We start from the raw sequence: 16,849 nt of genomic DNA on the forward strand, positions 1-16,849 counted from the left end.
CATATACCTAAGAGAAAATTGTTCTATCAGTCCTTGGATTTGACCTAGCTGAAGTTCAGGTTCATAAATAAAAAAATTCGTGAGTATTGATTAAATGTGGAGCATCGGCCCCTTCTTTTTTTTTTTTTTTTTTTTTTTGTTTTTGTTGAACTGGAAATAGTATTTCGGGGTAAAGGCCAGCAAAGTATAAAGAGCAAAATACCCAAGAGGGCCCAGTTACAAGACAATCACAAAAGCAAAAATGGACCACAAACCAAAGCCCAAAACAACAGTTTTGAACCCAAAAGTAGACAAACCATACAGAAAACCCTACATTCTTGGAACCGCCGCCGCCAGAAACCGCCGCAAACCAAAACTCCAACCCAACGCCATAGGTCCAGCCAACCAAATCCGCAAAAGTGAAGGAGAAGACGACTCCAACAACATCCAAAGACCACCACAAAGATCGGTACAACAACCAAAAACCGAATGAAGCTAGTGAGAGATAACCCACCAGCAACAAAGCCACCAAAGGCAACCAAGCCAAAGAAGACAAATCCATGGGAGGTGGTGGTGCCAAGCTGGAGCTGTACGCACTTATTGGGAGAATCGCGTCAAAACGCGTTGATGGTCCAAAGTTGCAGATCTGAAATTACATGGAGTCAAGGATTGTTGGAACCAAGTGGGAAGGGTAAGAAAAGGATGGATGAAAATTATAGAGATTGATGGTGGGAAAAGAAAAAAGAGGACAAGAAAGGGAGATTGGAAGTGATGGCTAAGAAATTTGATTTTTAAAGCACAGAGGGTTGGAGGAAAGGGCAGATCGGAGCGGAAGAAGCACGAAAAACAGAAATTGAAAAAAGATAGGGAAGCAAACCCTGGTCGTAGCTGGGCCGACGGTCGGGGGGGGGGGGGAGAACGAAAAAGTAGAACCAACCTCACACACAGGCAAGAAGAAACTTTCACAGTAGGGAGAGAAAACCCCTAAGGCCATCTTTAACCGAAGGGTTCAAAGGGCCAGAGGGTCAAAAATAGCTCGAAAACCGTCTTCAACCGAAGACTAGGTTAGAGGGATTTAGAATCTGATAGGGCCCCACGGAATCAGAGAGGGCTAGAGGGTTGGCTGCTTGCCCGAGGCTAGCCAGAAAATTCAATTTTCCTGTCGGTTATAACCGACAGGAATGCTTAAGAAAAAAAATTCAAATGCAACGGCTAACTGACGTCAACTAGTCGTTGCATTTGAATTTTTTTTATATAATTTTATTATTATTTTTTATTTACAAAATTTTTCCTATAACTTCTATTTTTAATATTTTTTTTTAATTCTATTTTTTCCTATAACTTTTATTTTACAAAATTTGTTTCATTTTTTTTTCAAATTCTATTTTTTTCCTATAACTTCTATTTCACATAGTTGCTTTATTTTATTTTAAATTCTATTTTTATCCTATAACTTCTATTTCACAAAATTTGTTTCATATATTTTTTTAAAATTATATTTTTTCCTATAACTTTCTAAGCCATTATGCAGCATTAAATTAAATTAAGTAACATGAAACAACATTAAACAATATGAAATAACATTAAATAACATTAACCAACATACAAATTATACAACATAAAAAAAAAACATTTAACAACATGAAACTTAAACAACATTTTAAAAAACATTTAACAACATAAAACTTAAACGCCTACTTCATGCTTCTTTTGGCCTAAAGATGTGCAACAAGATCATGTTGTAGGTACTTGTTTGTGGCACAAGAACGTATCATTCTTAGCGCCTCATGTACTCATTTATAGAGATTGTGACAGCCCGTCCCGGATTTTTCGTACCGTAGGGGTAAAATGACAGTTTTGCCCCTAGTGTGTTTGTTTCGTTGTGTGGTCATTTTGGGGTTTTGGTTGGCTGATTTTGGACCACACACACACCCACACTCATTCCTATTCTCTGCCATGTCCCGTATCTGTCTGTCTGTCTCTCTCTCTACTCGTCATCAGTTTGTACGGACAAGAACCAAAGTGTTCGAAAACGTGGTAGATCGAGGAAGAAAACTTTACATTTGTGCTCGTGAGGTTCTTAGGAGTTCAACCATACCCATTTCAGGTAAGGGAACCTTCGTTTTCACGTCGAACTCGAGATCCCCAATTTGGTCACTGTTCATGCACACGTAAATTCATGTGTTTTTGGGAATTTCAAGTTTGTAGGAAGCTTGGTGAGGTCCTTAGGAAGCTCGGGGTGGTTCGTTTGAAGGTTTTGGATGTCGGGATTGTGAGTTGCAGGTTTGGCCGGATTTGGTGGAGTTGTTGGTTTTAGTGCTTGAAAGTGGTAAGGATTTGTTCCTCTAGTTGTAAGCTTCATTTTGGTACCAATTTCGTGAAATTTGGGTGAAAAACGAGTGAGATATGAAGTTTGGAAACTTTCCCGGTTTTCCGGCAACGGCGCTGGAGGTTGGCCGGAGAAGACGACGGAATATTCCTAAAGGCGTTAGGTTAACTTTAATGAAATATGTCAAAGTTAACGGAATATTCTTGACGGTGTTAACTGACGCCGTTAGTGTGCAAGGCACGTGCCTGTGCGTGGGGGCACGTGCGGTGTCAGAAAATTATTTTAAAAATATGGGGATGTTCGTGAGGTAGATTAGATCACATTGGTGTATTCACACACCCCATTTGAGCATTGTATGAGGAGTTTTTACCTAGTTTGGGTTATGTGCTTTAAATTAACGTTTTTATAATTGTTTCGCATATAGGTGAGACCTATCCCAAGGACGAGCGCAGTCACTCGAGGCAAGGGGGTTACAACCCTTCTACATACCAGTGAGTGGGCTTTTAGTTTTTCGTATATACCTATATAATTGTGATTTTTTCCCAGAAAATGAAATTAAACGTTTATATGTTTTATATGCCATGCATTATGTTTGCCCGTTTAATTATGCATTATTAGTTGCATATATATATATATATATTTATGTTTGGTGCTATGGACGCACAGGTAAGTGCCAGGTAAGTTATGGTTTATGTTTATGTTTAGTAGTGATTTGAGATGCATAGAGAGCTCATAACCTGCACCCCCGGTGTTAGTGCTCCCGCTCAGAGTAGGGCACAGTCCTTCACGTGATGTTCACCTCCCACACCACACGCTCATCTTGGATCCAAGTTAGGTGCACAGTCTTGTCGTACAGACCACTATAGGTGGTTCTGACTCGTAGGTGACCCGCGATTATTCGCCCAGTCTTCACGTGATCATAGCACTTGAGCGTATTTATTTACACCCAGTCCTGTCGTACATACCACTTTAGGTGGTTTTGACTCATGTGCAAGTGACTCCGCCTGACAGATTTCATGGCATTGATTTGACATTACCTGAGTACTTGCATTTCTATGTAGAGGCATTTGACATGGCATCTTTTTGAGCATGAGTTATATATGTGCATATTCTATTTTCTGGGAAACTATATAAGTTTTACAGCGAGGGGTTAGTACTTTTGATATTGAAATGATTTTGAAAAACTTTGTTTTTACCCACTTACACCTTCTGTTTTGTGCCCCTCCAGGTTCTAATTTGGATAGCTCTGTTGGTGGCTCTCGAGGGATTCACAGCATATTTGACAGATTATCACCAGTGTAGGACCACCTTTGGGTGTGTTTTTTTAGTGTTTGTTTCTCCCGGACTGCACTAGGTCTTCTGTGCTCTGAATATTGTTTTTCACACTTACGCTTGCACGTGTATGTTATCTACTTAGTGTATAGCTTGGTTTTTATTTATTCGTACTTTTATTATTTCTTAGCTTCTGCATTGTGCACATGGTTACGTCACTTCCACGTGACGCCCAGCATGCCTTGATCTCGGTCGGGGTGTGTCAGAGATACTACCAGTTCTTGAATTGAAATGCAAATTAGATCCATCATATATTTTTGCATGAGCCCTTCTTGACCTATTTGAATCTTCTTGGTCGTCATCGGACTCTCCATCAATATACCCATCTCGCTCATCCTCCACTATCATATTGTGTAATATGATGCAAGACATCATGATGTACTACTGACGTCACTTAGCCGTTGGATTTGAATTTAAGTTGTAGTTTTTAAATAATAAATTATGTTTGGCCCTATAGCCCTTTGGCGCTCGGTTGGAGATGGTTTTTTGTGGTAGGGCTAAAACGAGCCCTCTGGCCCTTGGTTGGAGACGAAGGTAAATATGGCCTTGTACTGTTCATTAAAATATTAATATCTTAGAGAATCTTGGAGGGCCAGATGGCTAAAACAAGACCTCTGGCCAGCCCTCGGTTGGAGATGGCCTAACACGAGTCAGAGAATTGAGCATCGGTTTCTTTGATAACACTCTTAAAACATCGATCCAAAAATTAAGTTTTAAAAGGCAAAAAAGAGACAAAAGGTTTTAACAAAACTATTCAAAAAACTATCGCTTTTCATTGTGACAAGTTCAATATCAATATGAAAGTGCTATTCACACATCTTTTTTATTTTTTACACATCCTTATTAATTTTTGTTTATTAATTTTTTTTTCAATTTATTCGGTCTAGCGGCGAGAAATTAAGAAAAACATATGAGAGATAAAAATAGGTATGTGAATAGCATCACCTTATCAATATTTGCTAAAACGAAAGTTGTAATTAAATCAAAGCTTAGGGAGGCAAACAAATTTTCCTTCGTATTAAAAAAAATCCTTTTACCTTCCTTCGGCTTTATCACCGACGGTCTGCTAAGCATTTCAAAGCACAGCTCCTAAGTGATAAAAAAAAAAAAAAAAAACTCATCTTCTTTCATTTTACCTTCCTCGCATATATATCAATAGAGTCCATTTGATTTCTCAAAAGGATTACTAATTCTTAACTTTTCGAGGAATCATTGATCAGTGGTTGTGAATGACTAATTTTCCTCAATCTTTTAAACCTTGGTTCCGTAAGAGCAAGTCAGATTGAGATATTTTCAACCGGGTTGAAATTGCCAACAAAGTTTTTGTCGAGACATATTTAAGTGCACCCTATCCTATTATTTGTACTTCTTCGAAACGTCATATCAATGAATGTCAGTACTTGATCTAAATAAATAAAACAATTCTTTTTGTTAATATGCAATTAGTGTTTCGCTTATCTGTACGGTCTAAAAACAAAGCAGTCGTATATACACCAGACAAGAGTGGTTCGGTGTTTGGCTACTTTCCTTCTTTCACCGCAACAGATAATCCCCAATCAAAGCATGGCATCAGTCATGGCGTCTCAAGCTATGTTCTTCCCCACCTCAACCCCCATCAAACCAAAGGCTAAATTCAAACCCTTCTTCTCTCCCACCCCCATTCTCAGATTCAATCCCAAATCCTACACCAACCCAATCCCCAAACTCTCCCTCAGACCCCTCTACGCCACTCTCACCACAAACCCCCAAACCCTATTCCCCCAAAACCTATCTCAGCCCCCATCGCCCCTAACCCACCTCCCAACTCGCACCCTCACCACCCTCTTCGCCCTAACCCTAGCCGCCGTCCGCAGCCTCTCAATTTCGCTCGTCAGGTTTGGCTCCCAATTCGGACCCTCCATCGGATCCGCCGCCGGGCCCCTCTTCTTTGCGGCGCTCAGGGACCGCCCGAGCGGTTATTTGAATACCCCTTTGACGGTGGTCGCTGCCGGACTCTCCAAATGGCTCGATATCTACAGTGGGGTTTTGATGGTTAGGGTTTTGCTCAGCTGGTTCCCTAATATTCCTTGGGACCGTCAACCACTTTCGGCTATTCGGGACCTCTGCGATCCTTATTTGAACCTCTTCCGCAATATAATTCCGCCAATTTTCGATACCTTGGACGTTAGTCCTCTCTTGGCTTTCGCAGTTTTGGGCACGCTCGGGTCGATTCTCAACAACAGTAGAGGAACTTACTGATTCCAAGAGGAAAATTGGCGGGTTTTGTTGGTGAACCGGTTTTGATCAATTGGGTAAGGAAACTTATTTGTTGTTTAGCTCAATGTTTAGATTTCTATGGTTGCTCATTATGTGTTGGGTTATAACGCTGTAATAACTTGAATTCAGTATGAAATATATAAATTTTGACAGGTTTTGTGGAATAGATTTTCAATACGCCTTTGTATGTGTTTTTGCAGTTTGGTATGAATCGCAGGCGCTAAGCGTTGTTTATTTGTCCAGCTTTTACATGGCAAATTTGTTTTGAAACTCTGGAGATTATATCATGTGTGAATGTAGCCAAATGAGGATAGGAAAGAAATTATAAAGCTTGGCACTTTGTTGTTTATTCTAGACTAATGATGAATTTTGATGAAGCAACAGCGTTTGTGACAACAACTAATGTGCTTTCTCATGCCGAAAGAGAGAAGGAAAGGAAAGAAAATAGAGAAGGGTGAAAGTATGTTATAGTCACAAACGGATGAGGAAAGTGATTTGAGCGGCTCAGTTTGCTTAATAGATCATACTGCTGGCAGGACGAGGTTTTATAATTACAAAACGTAATTAACCTGCTTCCATCAGTATAATTTTAAGGCTTACTTTCTATGAATTAGTTTTAACATGGGTTATTTTCTGATGTGTTTTGCAATGAGTTAGCTGGGTGAGGTAGTTTGCTTATTTATGTTTCTTCTAAAATGATTTTGTTAGCAGTACTTTATTTTGCAGAATAGGTATAGTTTGCATGATAGTTTTGTGATTCGGTGTTCTTTCAAATTGATTTCGGTCAAATTTAAGTGGAATTAAGTGATGTATAGCCGTTGCGTTGGCTGATTTCAAGAACCCTTTGTTAGGGAATCTGAATTGACTATGTTGTCTCTAAACGACCATATAAAGACTGCTACGTCTTTGAAGGAGCAATCTGACTAAGAAATGTGATTATGCTTTGCTTTTTGTATCTTCTCTTTGATGAAGATTGGGCATGCAACGGTGTCCTGTTTAAGTTTTTCATTTCCAGAACTGGGGATTAGTTTGGAAAAGTGGATTTGCGTTTCTCTATGTTATGTCAAAAGGTATTGTTTGAAACGTCTAGGAGTGTTGTGTTAAAGTTATCGGCATTTAGGCTAATATCTTCATAGACCTATTTCTTTCAACTCCTCCTTTATTGGCTGATAGTCTAATTCATATTAGGGGAACTTTTGAATGTTTATGCTAAATGATATGTATGTGTCCATATCGATATTGAGGCAGCATCCGTCGCACCTCCTTGGCGCATCTTATGATCGGTAAATAAAGAAGAGACATCCCCGAGAGATGAATCTTTTAATTTGGGTTTCAATGAACGTGTTAGTTCATATCTGAGTGCAGAAGCATGATTTGGATGCTACAACCTCCACCTCATTGAGAATGTCCAAAATTTAGATATATAAGCATTGATGTTTCTCAAATGATGGTGGTTTATGTTGCTTGTAGCTGCTGGTGCTTCCCAAAGCTTCTGGTGTTTCTTGAACGATAGTTTCCCTCCGTTTGGTGATAGGTCTTCTCTCTATGAGTGTTGTGTTAATGTTATCGGCATTTAGGCTATTACCAATCTTCATAAACCTTTTTCTTTCAACTCCTCCTGTTTTGGCTGATAGTCTAATTCATATTAGGGGAACTATTGAATGTTTATGCTTACTGATATGATTAAATGTCCATATCGATGGTGAGAGGTCTTCTCTTTCCGTGAGAGCGTTTCTCCGTGCTGTGTGAGAATCTCAACCTTCCAATTTCAGTTTCTTTCCCGTTTGGTTCGTAAGTGTTTTTGCACTCTAGCTTTTGCTGACCCTAGCTGCGGCCTGAGTCGGGGGCAGCCCGTATCCCTCCTTGTTCTTCCTTTGGCATGTTTCCTATACCCCTTATGGATGGTTCTTGCTTCGCTGATGTATTAGATCAAGCCGATCTTCCCTCTTGGACTCCCAAATTCGGACTCCCAAATTCTATCCAGGCCTTCGACATCTAGCTCAAAAGTGAACTGTCCATAAACAATGGTTCCTTCATGCGCGCGAAGGTGCAGATAACTTCGGTTTGGGTCCTTGACACCTTGTACCGCCACCTTCCACCGTAAATGCTCCGATAGAATTGAATTCGCGGTGTTGGAGTTTCAATCAGGAAGCTCCTCGGGTGACGGTGTTTGGACTAGGAGTACGGATATCATCAGGATGGCTCGGATTGTACGCGAAATGGGGCAATTTGGCGACCTTGGGGTTCGCCGGTTGAATTACATGGGATTACAGCGGCGGGTGCAGTCGGCGTCCTTCAGCTGGGGTCGTGTATGGGCCATGGTTGTGTTAGTATTGGGCTTGGTTCTTTGGAGGTGGGCTTTGTTTATATCCCTTTGGTTTAATGGACTTTTACTTACCAAAAAAAAAAAAACACTTATGGCAATAAAAGCAGGCTGAAACAGAACAAAAATGCCTTAAAAACAATCCCAATGAATAACAGAAACAGAACTACCACAGTAGCAAAAAGAAGCCAAAATCACCAGCAAATTGATTCCAAGCAACAGAATAAATGGCTTAGAAAAATAATAGCCCTCTATCATTTTGATTCTTAAAGTTACATGCTGTTTACTAAAAATGGGTAGGAAAATCATTCTACTACTTAACTTTCTTCCCCTTTTAATTACACATACTGTTCTAAAAATTCTCACCTAGTGCCACTTAGGCGTTAGGCTTTTGTCTACCGTCCAACTAGAGTCTAACGCCTTTTAGAACTTTGATTACACATAAGGAACCAAAAAGTGTAAGTTTTCTTTTGAAATCTATAACCAAATACTGTTTACTTACACGTAAAAAATAAGAAAAGTGTAAGCTTTTTTCACGAAATTGGTAATTAGATGCCTAAAAACAGAAATCAGATCAACTTAATTTTTCTCACTTTTCCTATTTATAAGTTCTTTAATTCATTATTTTTCCTATTTTTATTAGGTAAACATGTGAATTCATCTAAATTATAAAAAGGACGAGATGCAATGAATTGCAAAATTGTAGCTACATATAATAGATTTATGGTGTGGCAAGTACTAATTTAGGACTAATTATGGTATGAGCCATCCATTGGCATTTGAGATGTTTAAACTTTTCGGTTAAACTGTAATTAGGGTTCTTGAATTTTTGTGACCTTTTTCTTCTCTCATTCGCTTATACATGGCGCACAGAGAATTACACTTGGGAGAAAAGCAAGAATCAAATTCTTGTCGCGGAGATGAAGGAATGAATGTTCTATTGTTGGAATTAGAACCCCACACGGCACGACGACGGAACTTGATTAAAAGCAATAGAACTAGCTAATTAAAAAGACAAAACATAAAGGTGAATTTGAACCTAGAACTCCACACGCCACTTAATATTATGATCTAGTGATATTTCTCTTTACTTGTAAGTGAGAGGTCTTAGGTTTGACTCTCGCCAAAGACAAATTTGACTCATATTATTGCTAACTCGTTAAAAAGCTAAGCTGACTCATTCCTTTTTAGTGTAGATAATATCGTTTCTTAAAAAAAAATAAAAAAATAAAAAGAAAAAAAGAATGAGATAGTATTGTCCTTTATGAAATATGGATAATAACCTGGAACTGGTTATGGGCATCGTCTCCCGTCTATTTGAAATGCATGAGCCAACATATGTAAATAATATGGAAATATTGAACTTAGAAATCACAAAGTTTACGTGGTGTGTAACTAAGTAATTATGAACTAATTACGTCATTTTCGTGAATGAGTGTGTGCCAACTTGCAACTGAACTCAGTCAAGCGGGTCGCATAGGTGTGGTGGTGGTGTTGAATGTGCTTTTGACTTCTATACTCGAGCAATTATGGTCAAGTAATGAACACGTCTCAGCCTTGGGTTCTAGAACATGAAGATAAAGTTACTAGATCATTGTGAAGTTTAATAACTAGTTCGACTTTCATTGTACTGTACAAGGGTAACTTGGTAACACCTCAATTTGCCAATAAGCTACTGAGATGAACTCTTTAGGTGAAAAAGTTAAAAACCTTCACCGGCTGAGACTTGAATAGATAACCAATTAACCAGAAGCAATTTCTTTCACTGATCCGAATTAAAGGTGCTTCTGAATCGCCTGGTTCTACAACTCCAGTGTTGTTCTCTTATTCGAACTGAAGGTGTGATGGTGGGAAGGTTAGGATAGTTAGTGTTTTTCTCAGGGATGTGAGAAGGGTTTCACGTAGAGCGAGGATTTTCACATATAGCGTTTTGAGTTGTTTGTTGATTTGAGGGGCTTCTCAAGTTGTAGAGCCACTTCTATTTATAGGGAAAAATTTCTTAGTGGTGAGAACTGCTGAGTTGTATAATTTTGAAAATATTCTAATTCCTCGGCATTCTCTGAATATACTCAGTCGAAACTTTATCACCATCCTTTCTTGGGCCCTTCCTCTTGAACCAGGACTCTGAACCTAATCTTCCTCTACATTCAGTTTATTCCTTATCCCATCAGCCACAATATTCGATCCTTGGAATATTATGATCCTCATCAGTAAACATCTCAATCCTAGCTAGCTTATCCACAACTTGGCTACGCTATCAGCATTGCACCATTGGGCTGAGACTCATAGCTCCCTTTTTGGATTGACTTCAATTTAGCGAAAATGTGAATTTCAGGCCCAAACATTAATTGAATTTACCTTTTATCTCAAAGTTGATGACATTTTTCAATTTATTTTTTGCTATATGTACAATTTTAATTTTTAAATTTCAAATAGTTGGTTATCAAACCATTTTGGACGAATCTGAATAATTAAATTACTAGTCTCTTACTACACACATAAGATATAGATCCAGATTATGGTCTGAATTGAGTCTTTATTATTTGTTTTTATTTATATACTTAAAACAATTTAGCATAAGAGATAATATATATATATATATATATATATAAGCCTAATCAACTCCAATATTTGGTGACCTTAATTTTTGAGTAAATTGTAGCAATGATCTTTTAACTTTAACTTAATTGGAGTTAAAGAGTCCTTCAACTAAAAATTTATTACCATTCGTCCTTCAACTCATCAAAACATGCATCTATGGTCCCTCAACTAAAAATTCATTACCATTCGTCCCTCAACTCATCAAAACATGCATCTATGGTCCCTCAACTAAAAATTCATTACCATTCGTCCCTCAACTCATCAAAACGTGCAGCTATGGTCCATCAACTAAAAATTCATTACCATTCGTCCCTCAACTTTAATCCAACTGGAGAAATGATCCCTCAGTTTTAACCCAATTGGAGCAATGGTCCCTCACCTTAATCCAATTGTAGCAATGGTCCTTTCAACATAACTCATTTTAACAAAATTCTGATGAAGTTGACAAAAATGACCATAGCTACACGTTTTGATGAGTTGAGAAACCTCAATTGTAGCCATGATCCTTCCAACATAACTTATTTTGATAAAATTTTGACGAAGTTGACAAAAATGACCCTAGCTACACATTTTGATTAGTTGAGGGACCAATGGTAATAACTTTTTAGTTGAGAGACCATTGCTTTAATTTGATTAAAGTTGAGGAACCATTGCTATAATTTACTCTTAATTTTTCGATGGATGATGATGCTAGTTGCTAGAGTTGGAGGTAAGTGGATTATAATAATTTTTCGGTTGATTTGTTTAAAATTATTCGCAACTGATAGAGATATCACACCCCATGCATATTGCACCAATCCAATTAACATTTCATTAAATTTTAATCAAATCAATCTATTTCAAGTAATATCTTTTTAGCATTTTAGCCATAGCATTAATCCAAGAGACCATTAGCCAAGAAGATGAAATTCAAAAGAATAATTGAAACCACTTTAAAGAAATATAATTAACAAAGTGAGATTAGTCAAGAAATGTTGAATTTTTCTTTATATATGACATTTTGTATAATGATGGAACCATTGGCCTAAAAATAGTCAAGAGATCATTAATTCGAAAATTACAAGTTTGAATAATTTTGTGACGTATGATGTTGCACAAGAAAGTTTTGTTTTTAAAATTAAAAATTGAGAATGAAATGTATTAACACGGTGAAATGAAACTGTCACGATAATAATAATGATGTTTTGGAGTTCATCATTTTTCTGTAACAAAGAATTGACTTGCAAACCAACTTTTCATTAGGTTGTAACCTAGGAGCATTCTCGCGGGTTCCTCTTTGTGAGGATCTTCGGGATCCTTTAATCACATCCGTTCATCATTAATATTCTAAAAAATGTTAGCACTAGTTGGATTGCGGGCAGGGGCCTATCGCCTAGGCAGCTAGACGGATCCTAGGCAGCCTAGGCAAATTATGTAAATTTATTATATACCTTGTAAATAAGTGTTTATTTATATTTAAAAAATATATATACTTGTATGGATAATAAAAGAATGACAAAATGCAAAAATAAAAGTAGAAGAATACACAAAGTACATCCATCTAACAAGTCCAATATTTAAAAAACAATAAACATAGAATCATAATGAGGAGTGCATAGAATCATAATGAGGAGTATTCTTGTATGATAGACTAAATTCTTCTTATTTATGATTCTTGCATTGGATTGAACATAGATTAAACTATTTAGTTGTTGCATATAGTTTATTTCTTCTTTTTATTGTATGTATCCCCTCAAAAGTTCTCCAATTCATTTCACAATTGGATGAACTTGTAGTCAATCCATTCTTTGCAAATTAGGTACATCATTTCTATAAGTATATCACTATGAAACTAAAAAATAAAAAAGCACACAATTAATAAAAATAAAAATAAAAACCAAATCCACCTAGGACCGCCTTGCTCGCTGCTTAGGTCAGCCTAGCTCGCCTAGGACTGCCTAGCTCCAGATCGATTTTTCGAAATGATTTTCCCTAAATCGAGGTGGGTCTTCACCACCGCCTAGGCGGCCGCAAAGGCCAATTTTTAGAACATTATTCATCGTACATCGTGCGGTCAAAAATCATTATAAATTTTTTTATTTAAAATTAAATATAAATAGTACCTGATAAAAACTAGCCGCACGATGTACGATGAACATATATGATTAGAGGATCCTCGGGATCCTCGGGATCCTCACAAAGAAGATCCGGCAACAGTGACAAAGCTACAGAAGGTCTAAGAGAGGCGGCTGCCCCTCCACTCACCGAAAATCAAGCCTAGAAGCGATGATCCGCCCCTCTAGTGTCGTCGAAAAACCTGCAAGGTGAAGCCATGGCTATTGCAGGCTGCATACGTGTGCAGCGGCTGTGTTTTGTTATAAGCAATCCCACGAAGAAAACGCGTCCTTTGCCTTGGAAAAACAAAAATAAAAGACGCCTGACGGCGTCGTTCTAGGCATTCAAAATATAAAAAAAACACACAGATGGGGACCCACTCATCCCTACTAACTCTCACACATTCACTTCCTTCTCGCCCCACTGCCGTGCCTTCTGCCTTTTTTTTTTTTTTTTTTTTTTTTTTAATTTAAATTATTAATTCATAATTTAACATAAACATTTGCTTAATTGACATTCTTTATAAGAATTACAGCGTAATATACATATTAATTATTGATATGAATGATTGATTATTGATGAATAAGTGGATATGTTTGTTCATGCTTGGGATTTAAAGAATTGAATCTTAATGCATATTTTTACACGATTTTTATTGCAATTTGATCTTTGATTTAGACTAGCTTTTCACCAAATCCTTCGTTTTTGCTGCTAATTTCATTGTGGGAGTCAGATTGGTCCTCAAAATCGTAGATTTTTGGGCAAAATTTAGCTGCCATTATTTGAAAGAGTTCAAATTTTGTTAAAATTTGGTGCTTGAAGTGGGTTAATGCATCGGCTATTGGTTAAAGTTGCAGTTTTTTTATCTTGAAATAAAAAGTTAATAAGGTTCACTATTTTCACATTTGGCATATCACACTAGAGTTGCTTGTATCAAATATAGGCTTCGTTTAGGTACTAGGATTGGATTTGAATGGACAAACATGTAAATTCAATCCACTAGACCAAATGAGGCCATATAGTATTATGATCAAAGAGATAGGCATCACTGCAATGCCCCATTCACTTAAAGCTATCAATGAGTAGCAAATTTACGGCATAAAGTCTCGTTAGCAACAACTGTAACTTGTTTGTCTTGATAAATATATGAACGAATTTAATGTTGTCTACTATATAGAATAATTTGGTTGTCTACATTTAGTTTGGAACCTTTCTCATTTAAATTTCGCCCCCTTCCTCCGACAATTCCTAGCTTCGCCATTGTCCGGCAAGGATCCTCTCTCGGTTGTCACCTTCTACAACCCCATAGATACCCCACACATTGCCTAATTCAATCAGGAATGGGTAAAATACTTGTAGGTATGGATAACCGTAATTATTCAACTAATAAAACTTAACGATTATGATTATGATTATGAATAACCATTTAAACAAATCACAGTTCTGTAACAAAGAATTGACTTGCAAACCAACTCTTCATTAAGTTGTCACCTCGTACAACCCCATACCCCACACAGTGCCTAACCCAGACTCATGTTTTATATCATATCATTTGGTTATTTAATGGTATCTTAGTAATCAAGAAATGATTTTTATACATTTTAGTTATCATGAAATGATTTTTGCACATTATTTTTTTTTATGCTTTTTTTATATTTTTAGTCATTGAAGTGAACAAATTAAAGAAAATCAAAGGATAAAATTAATAAAATTGGGAGGGAGGGAATTGCAAAAATCACTACACAAGGCTGTGTTTGGTAGACAAAAAGGAATTATGAAAAATGATTTCTCATGTCTACTCATGAGGAAGGGAAAGAGGGCAATCAATGGTTTTTTTGGTTTAAGGGGAAGCAAAGTGAATACGATGAGATGGAGGGCTTCACTTTCCTCTCTATTTTTTTAGGGAATCTTCAAATGAAATGTTAAATTTTAGGCGGAGATGTCAGTATGCATATTTGACATCAAATATCTTCAAACCGAAGTATTATTTGAAGACTATTAAAGCCCTTGTGATTAGTAGTCAAATTTGACATCAACGTCAAATTTATTTTTAATTGATTTTAATAAAGGGTTCCTTATTCCACTAACATTTCAACCAATAAAAATTTTGTTTCAACATTTTTTTATAAATACAACAATTTAGACCTACTCCAACCCTTGGAGTAAAACTCAAATTTTAGGTTCTAAACTTACCCCAACTGGGCAAATATGAGCTAAAACTCAAAACTCATTTCTGGGCCAAATTTAGCGCAGGATTCCCCCTGGGTTAGTGTGGCTGGTCCACCATCTATGTATATTTTTATTAATTTTATATTTATAAATTCATTGAATTCAACGGGTAAGATCTAATTTGATGAAATCCAACTGTTAAAAAAAAAAAAAAAAATCTAACGGTCCAAATTTAAATCCAAAGCTAAAGTAATTTAAAAAAAAATCTTTTATGTGTTTCATATTCTTTCATAGTGTTTCATGAGTTTCATGGTGTCAGTTAGTGATTTTTCAATATTTGTCGGAATCTAAATATTTTTAGGTTAAAATGTTCATAAAATTAAATTAGGATAGTCTACATAATTTTTTTTTCTTTTAAAAAATTTACTTTAAGAAAAAAAAATTAGCCTAAATTCATTCTTTAATGATATAAGGCTAAAATTTTAAACCATAAGGGTTGGAGCAAAAAAACTGTTTCTAAGTTAAAACCTAATTTTTCTGGGTTAAAAATTTTAGGTTTTAGCCCAAGGGTTGGAGATAGTCTTAAAGCTCTATATTAATAAGAAAATAACATTTGACAATTTGAAAAGTACAAAATTTGACATAATACTTCAGATTGCCACATCAACTATTAATTGTAATTTGACTGCTATAATTTGACTTTTCCTTTGGAGACTTATAAGCTTGGAAATCTTCCGAACTCTGAATCTACCAAATATGAAAAAGACAACTATTCTCAAACTCTATTTTCCACGTACGAAACATTAGGGGTGCAACTCGGGCAGGTTGGATGGTCAACCCAATCCTAACCCAACTTTTACAATTTGGGATTGGATTTAGGTTGGGTTTTAATCAAGTTCATTCGAGCTCGGATTTAATCGGGTTCGGGTTTACTTGGGTTGGGTTCGGGTTGCCCAACTTTTTCAAGTTTCAATCGGGTTCATGCAAAGTTTGAATTAAAATACAAGAAATACCAAGGCTAGTACCAAAAGAAAAAAACAGAGAGGAACACTTCATTGTCCAAAGCTAGTACCCCACTCAAGTTTTGTCTTTCGAAGCTCCTGCAAAAAAACAAAGCTAGTACCCAACTGGACATAGATTACAAGCCTCCTTTGAGCAAAAATCGAAGTGTGGCTAGCAGAAAAACAATTGCTTTCTGCAACTCCATGCACTTTTCTATAATAATCCATCAAAAGTCATTAGTGAATCCTCCACGAAGGTGCAAAGGTCATTGAGAAGCATGTTGCACAGCTCAACCCAATCGGGTTTGGTTAATCAGGTTGGGTTGGGTTGGGCAAATGATCAACCCAACTCAACCCAATCAATGAAGGGGTTGAAATTGGGTTGGGTTCGGGCGGGTTATAATTAAGAAAAAAAATCTACTTGTTTGGATTTAAAGTCGAGTTGGACATGAATGGGTTTGGGTTGGCCCAACCCAAGTTGCACCCCTACCAAACACAACCTAACTGTAAGTAATAATCATGTTTGTAATACAATATGCCAACTTCATGGAACAAGTCAGCACAAAAAGGAAACCAGAACACTTGATATAACCACTTACTCTAATAGAGTCATATTCTTGATCAATTAGCAAATTCCATATTTTGTAATACCGTCTCTAAGCAATCACTTAAACTGTGGATGGTTATATTCCATCTCTGTTTATTCGTAAACTATACAACATGGTTTAGCTTGCATTTGATTTGTGGGTAACTGCACTTGGAATT

The 16,849-nt window shown here is 36.8% G+C and overlaps 1 protein-coding gene across 1 annotated transcript; it reads left to right on the top strand.

The window, feature by feature from the left end:
• Nucleotides 1–5,105: 5,105 nt before the first annotated feature.
• On the top strand, nucleotides 5,106–6,060 carry LOC137708273 (ylmG homolog protein 1-2, chloroplastic). The gene has a single exon (XM_068447315.2). The coding sequence runs from the start codon at nucleotides 5,204–5,206 to the stop codon at nucleotides 5,876–5,878; it is 675 nt and encodes a 224-aa protein (XP_068303416.2). The 5' UTR covers nucleotides 5,106–5,203; the 3' UTR covers nucleotides 5,879–6,060.
• The last annotated feature ends 10,789 nt before the right edge of the window (nucleotides 6,061–16,849 follow it).

Source organism: Pyrus communis, chromosome 17, assembly GCF_041283825.1.
Source record: "Pyrus communis isolate YQ-2024b chromosome 17, ASM4128382v1, whole genome shotgun sequence".
NCBI classification, from domain to species: domain Eukaryota; kingdom Viridiplantae; phylum Streptophyta; class Magnoliopsida; order Rosales; family Rosaceae; genus Pyrus; species Pyrus communis.

Excerpts from the sequence above, each read along its gene's own strand:
- LOC137708273 (XM_068447315.2), top strand. The coding sequence starts at position 5,204 with ATGGCATCAGTCATGGCGTCTCAAGCTATGTTCTTCCCCACCTCAACC.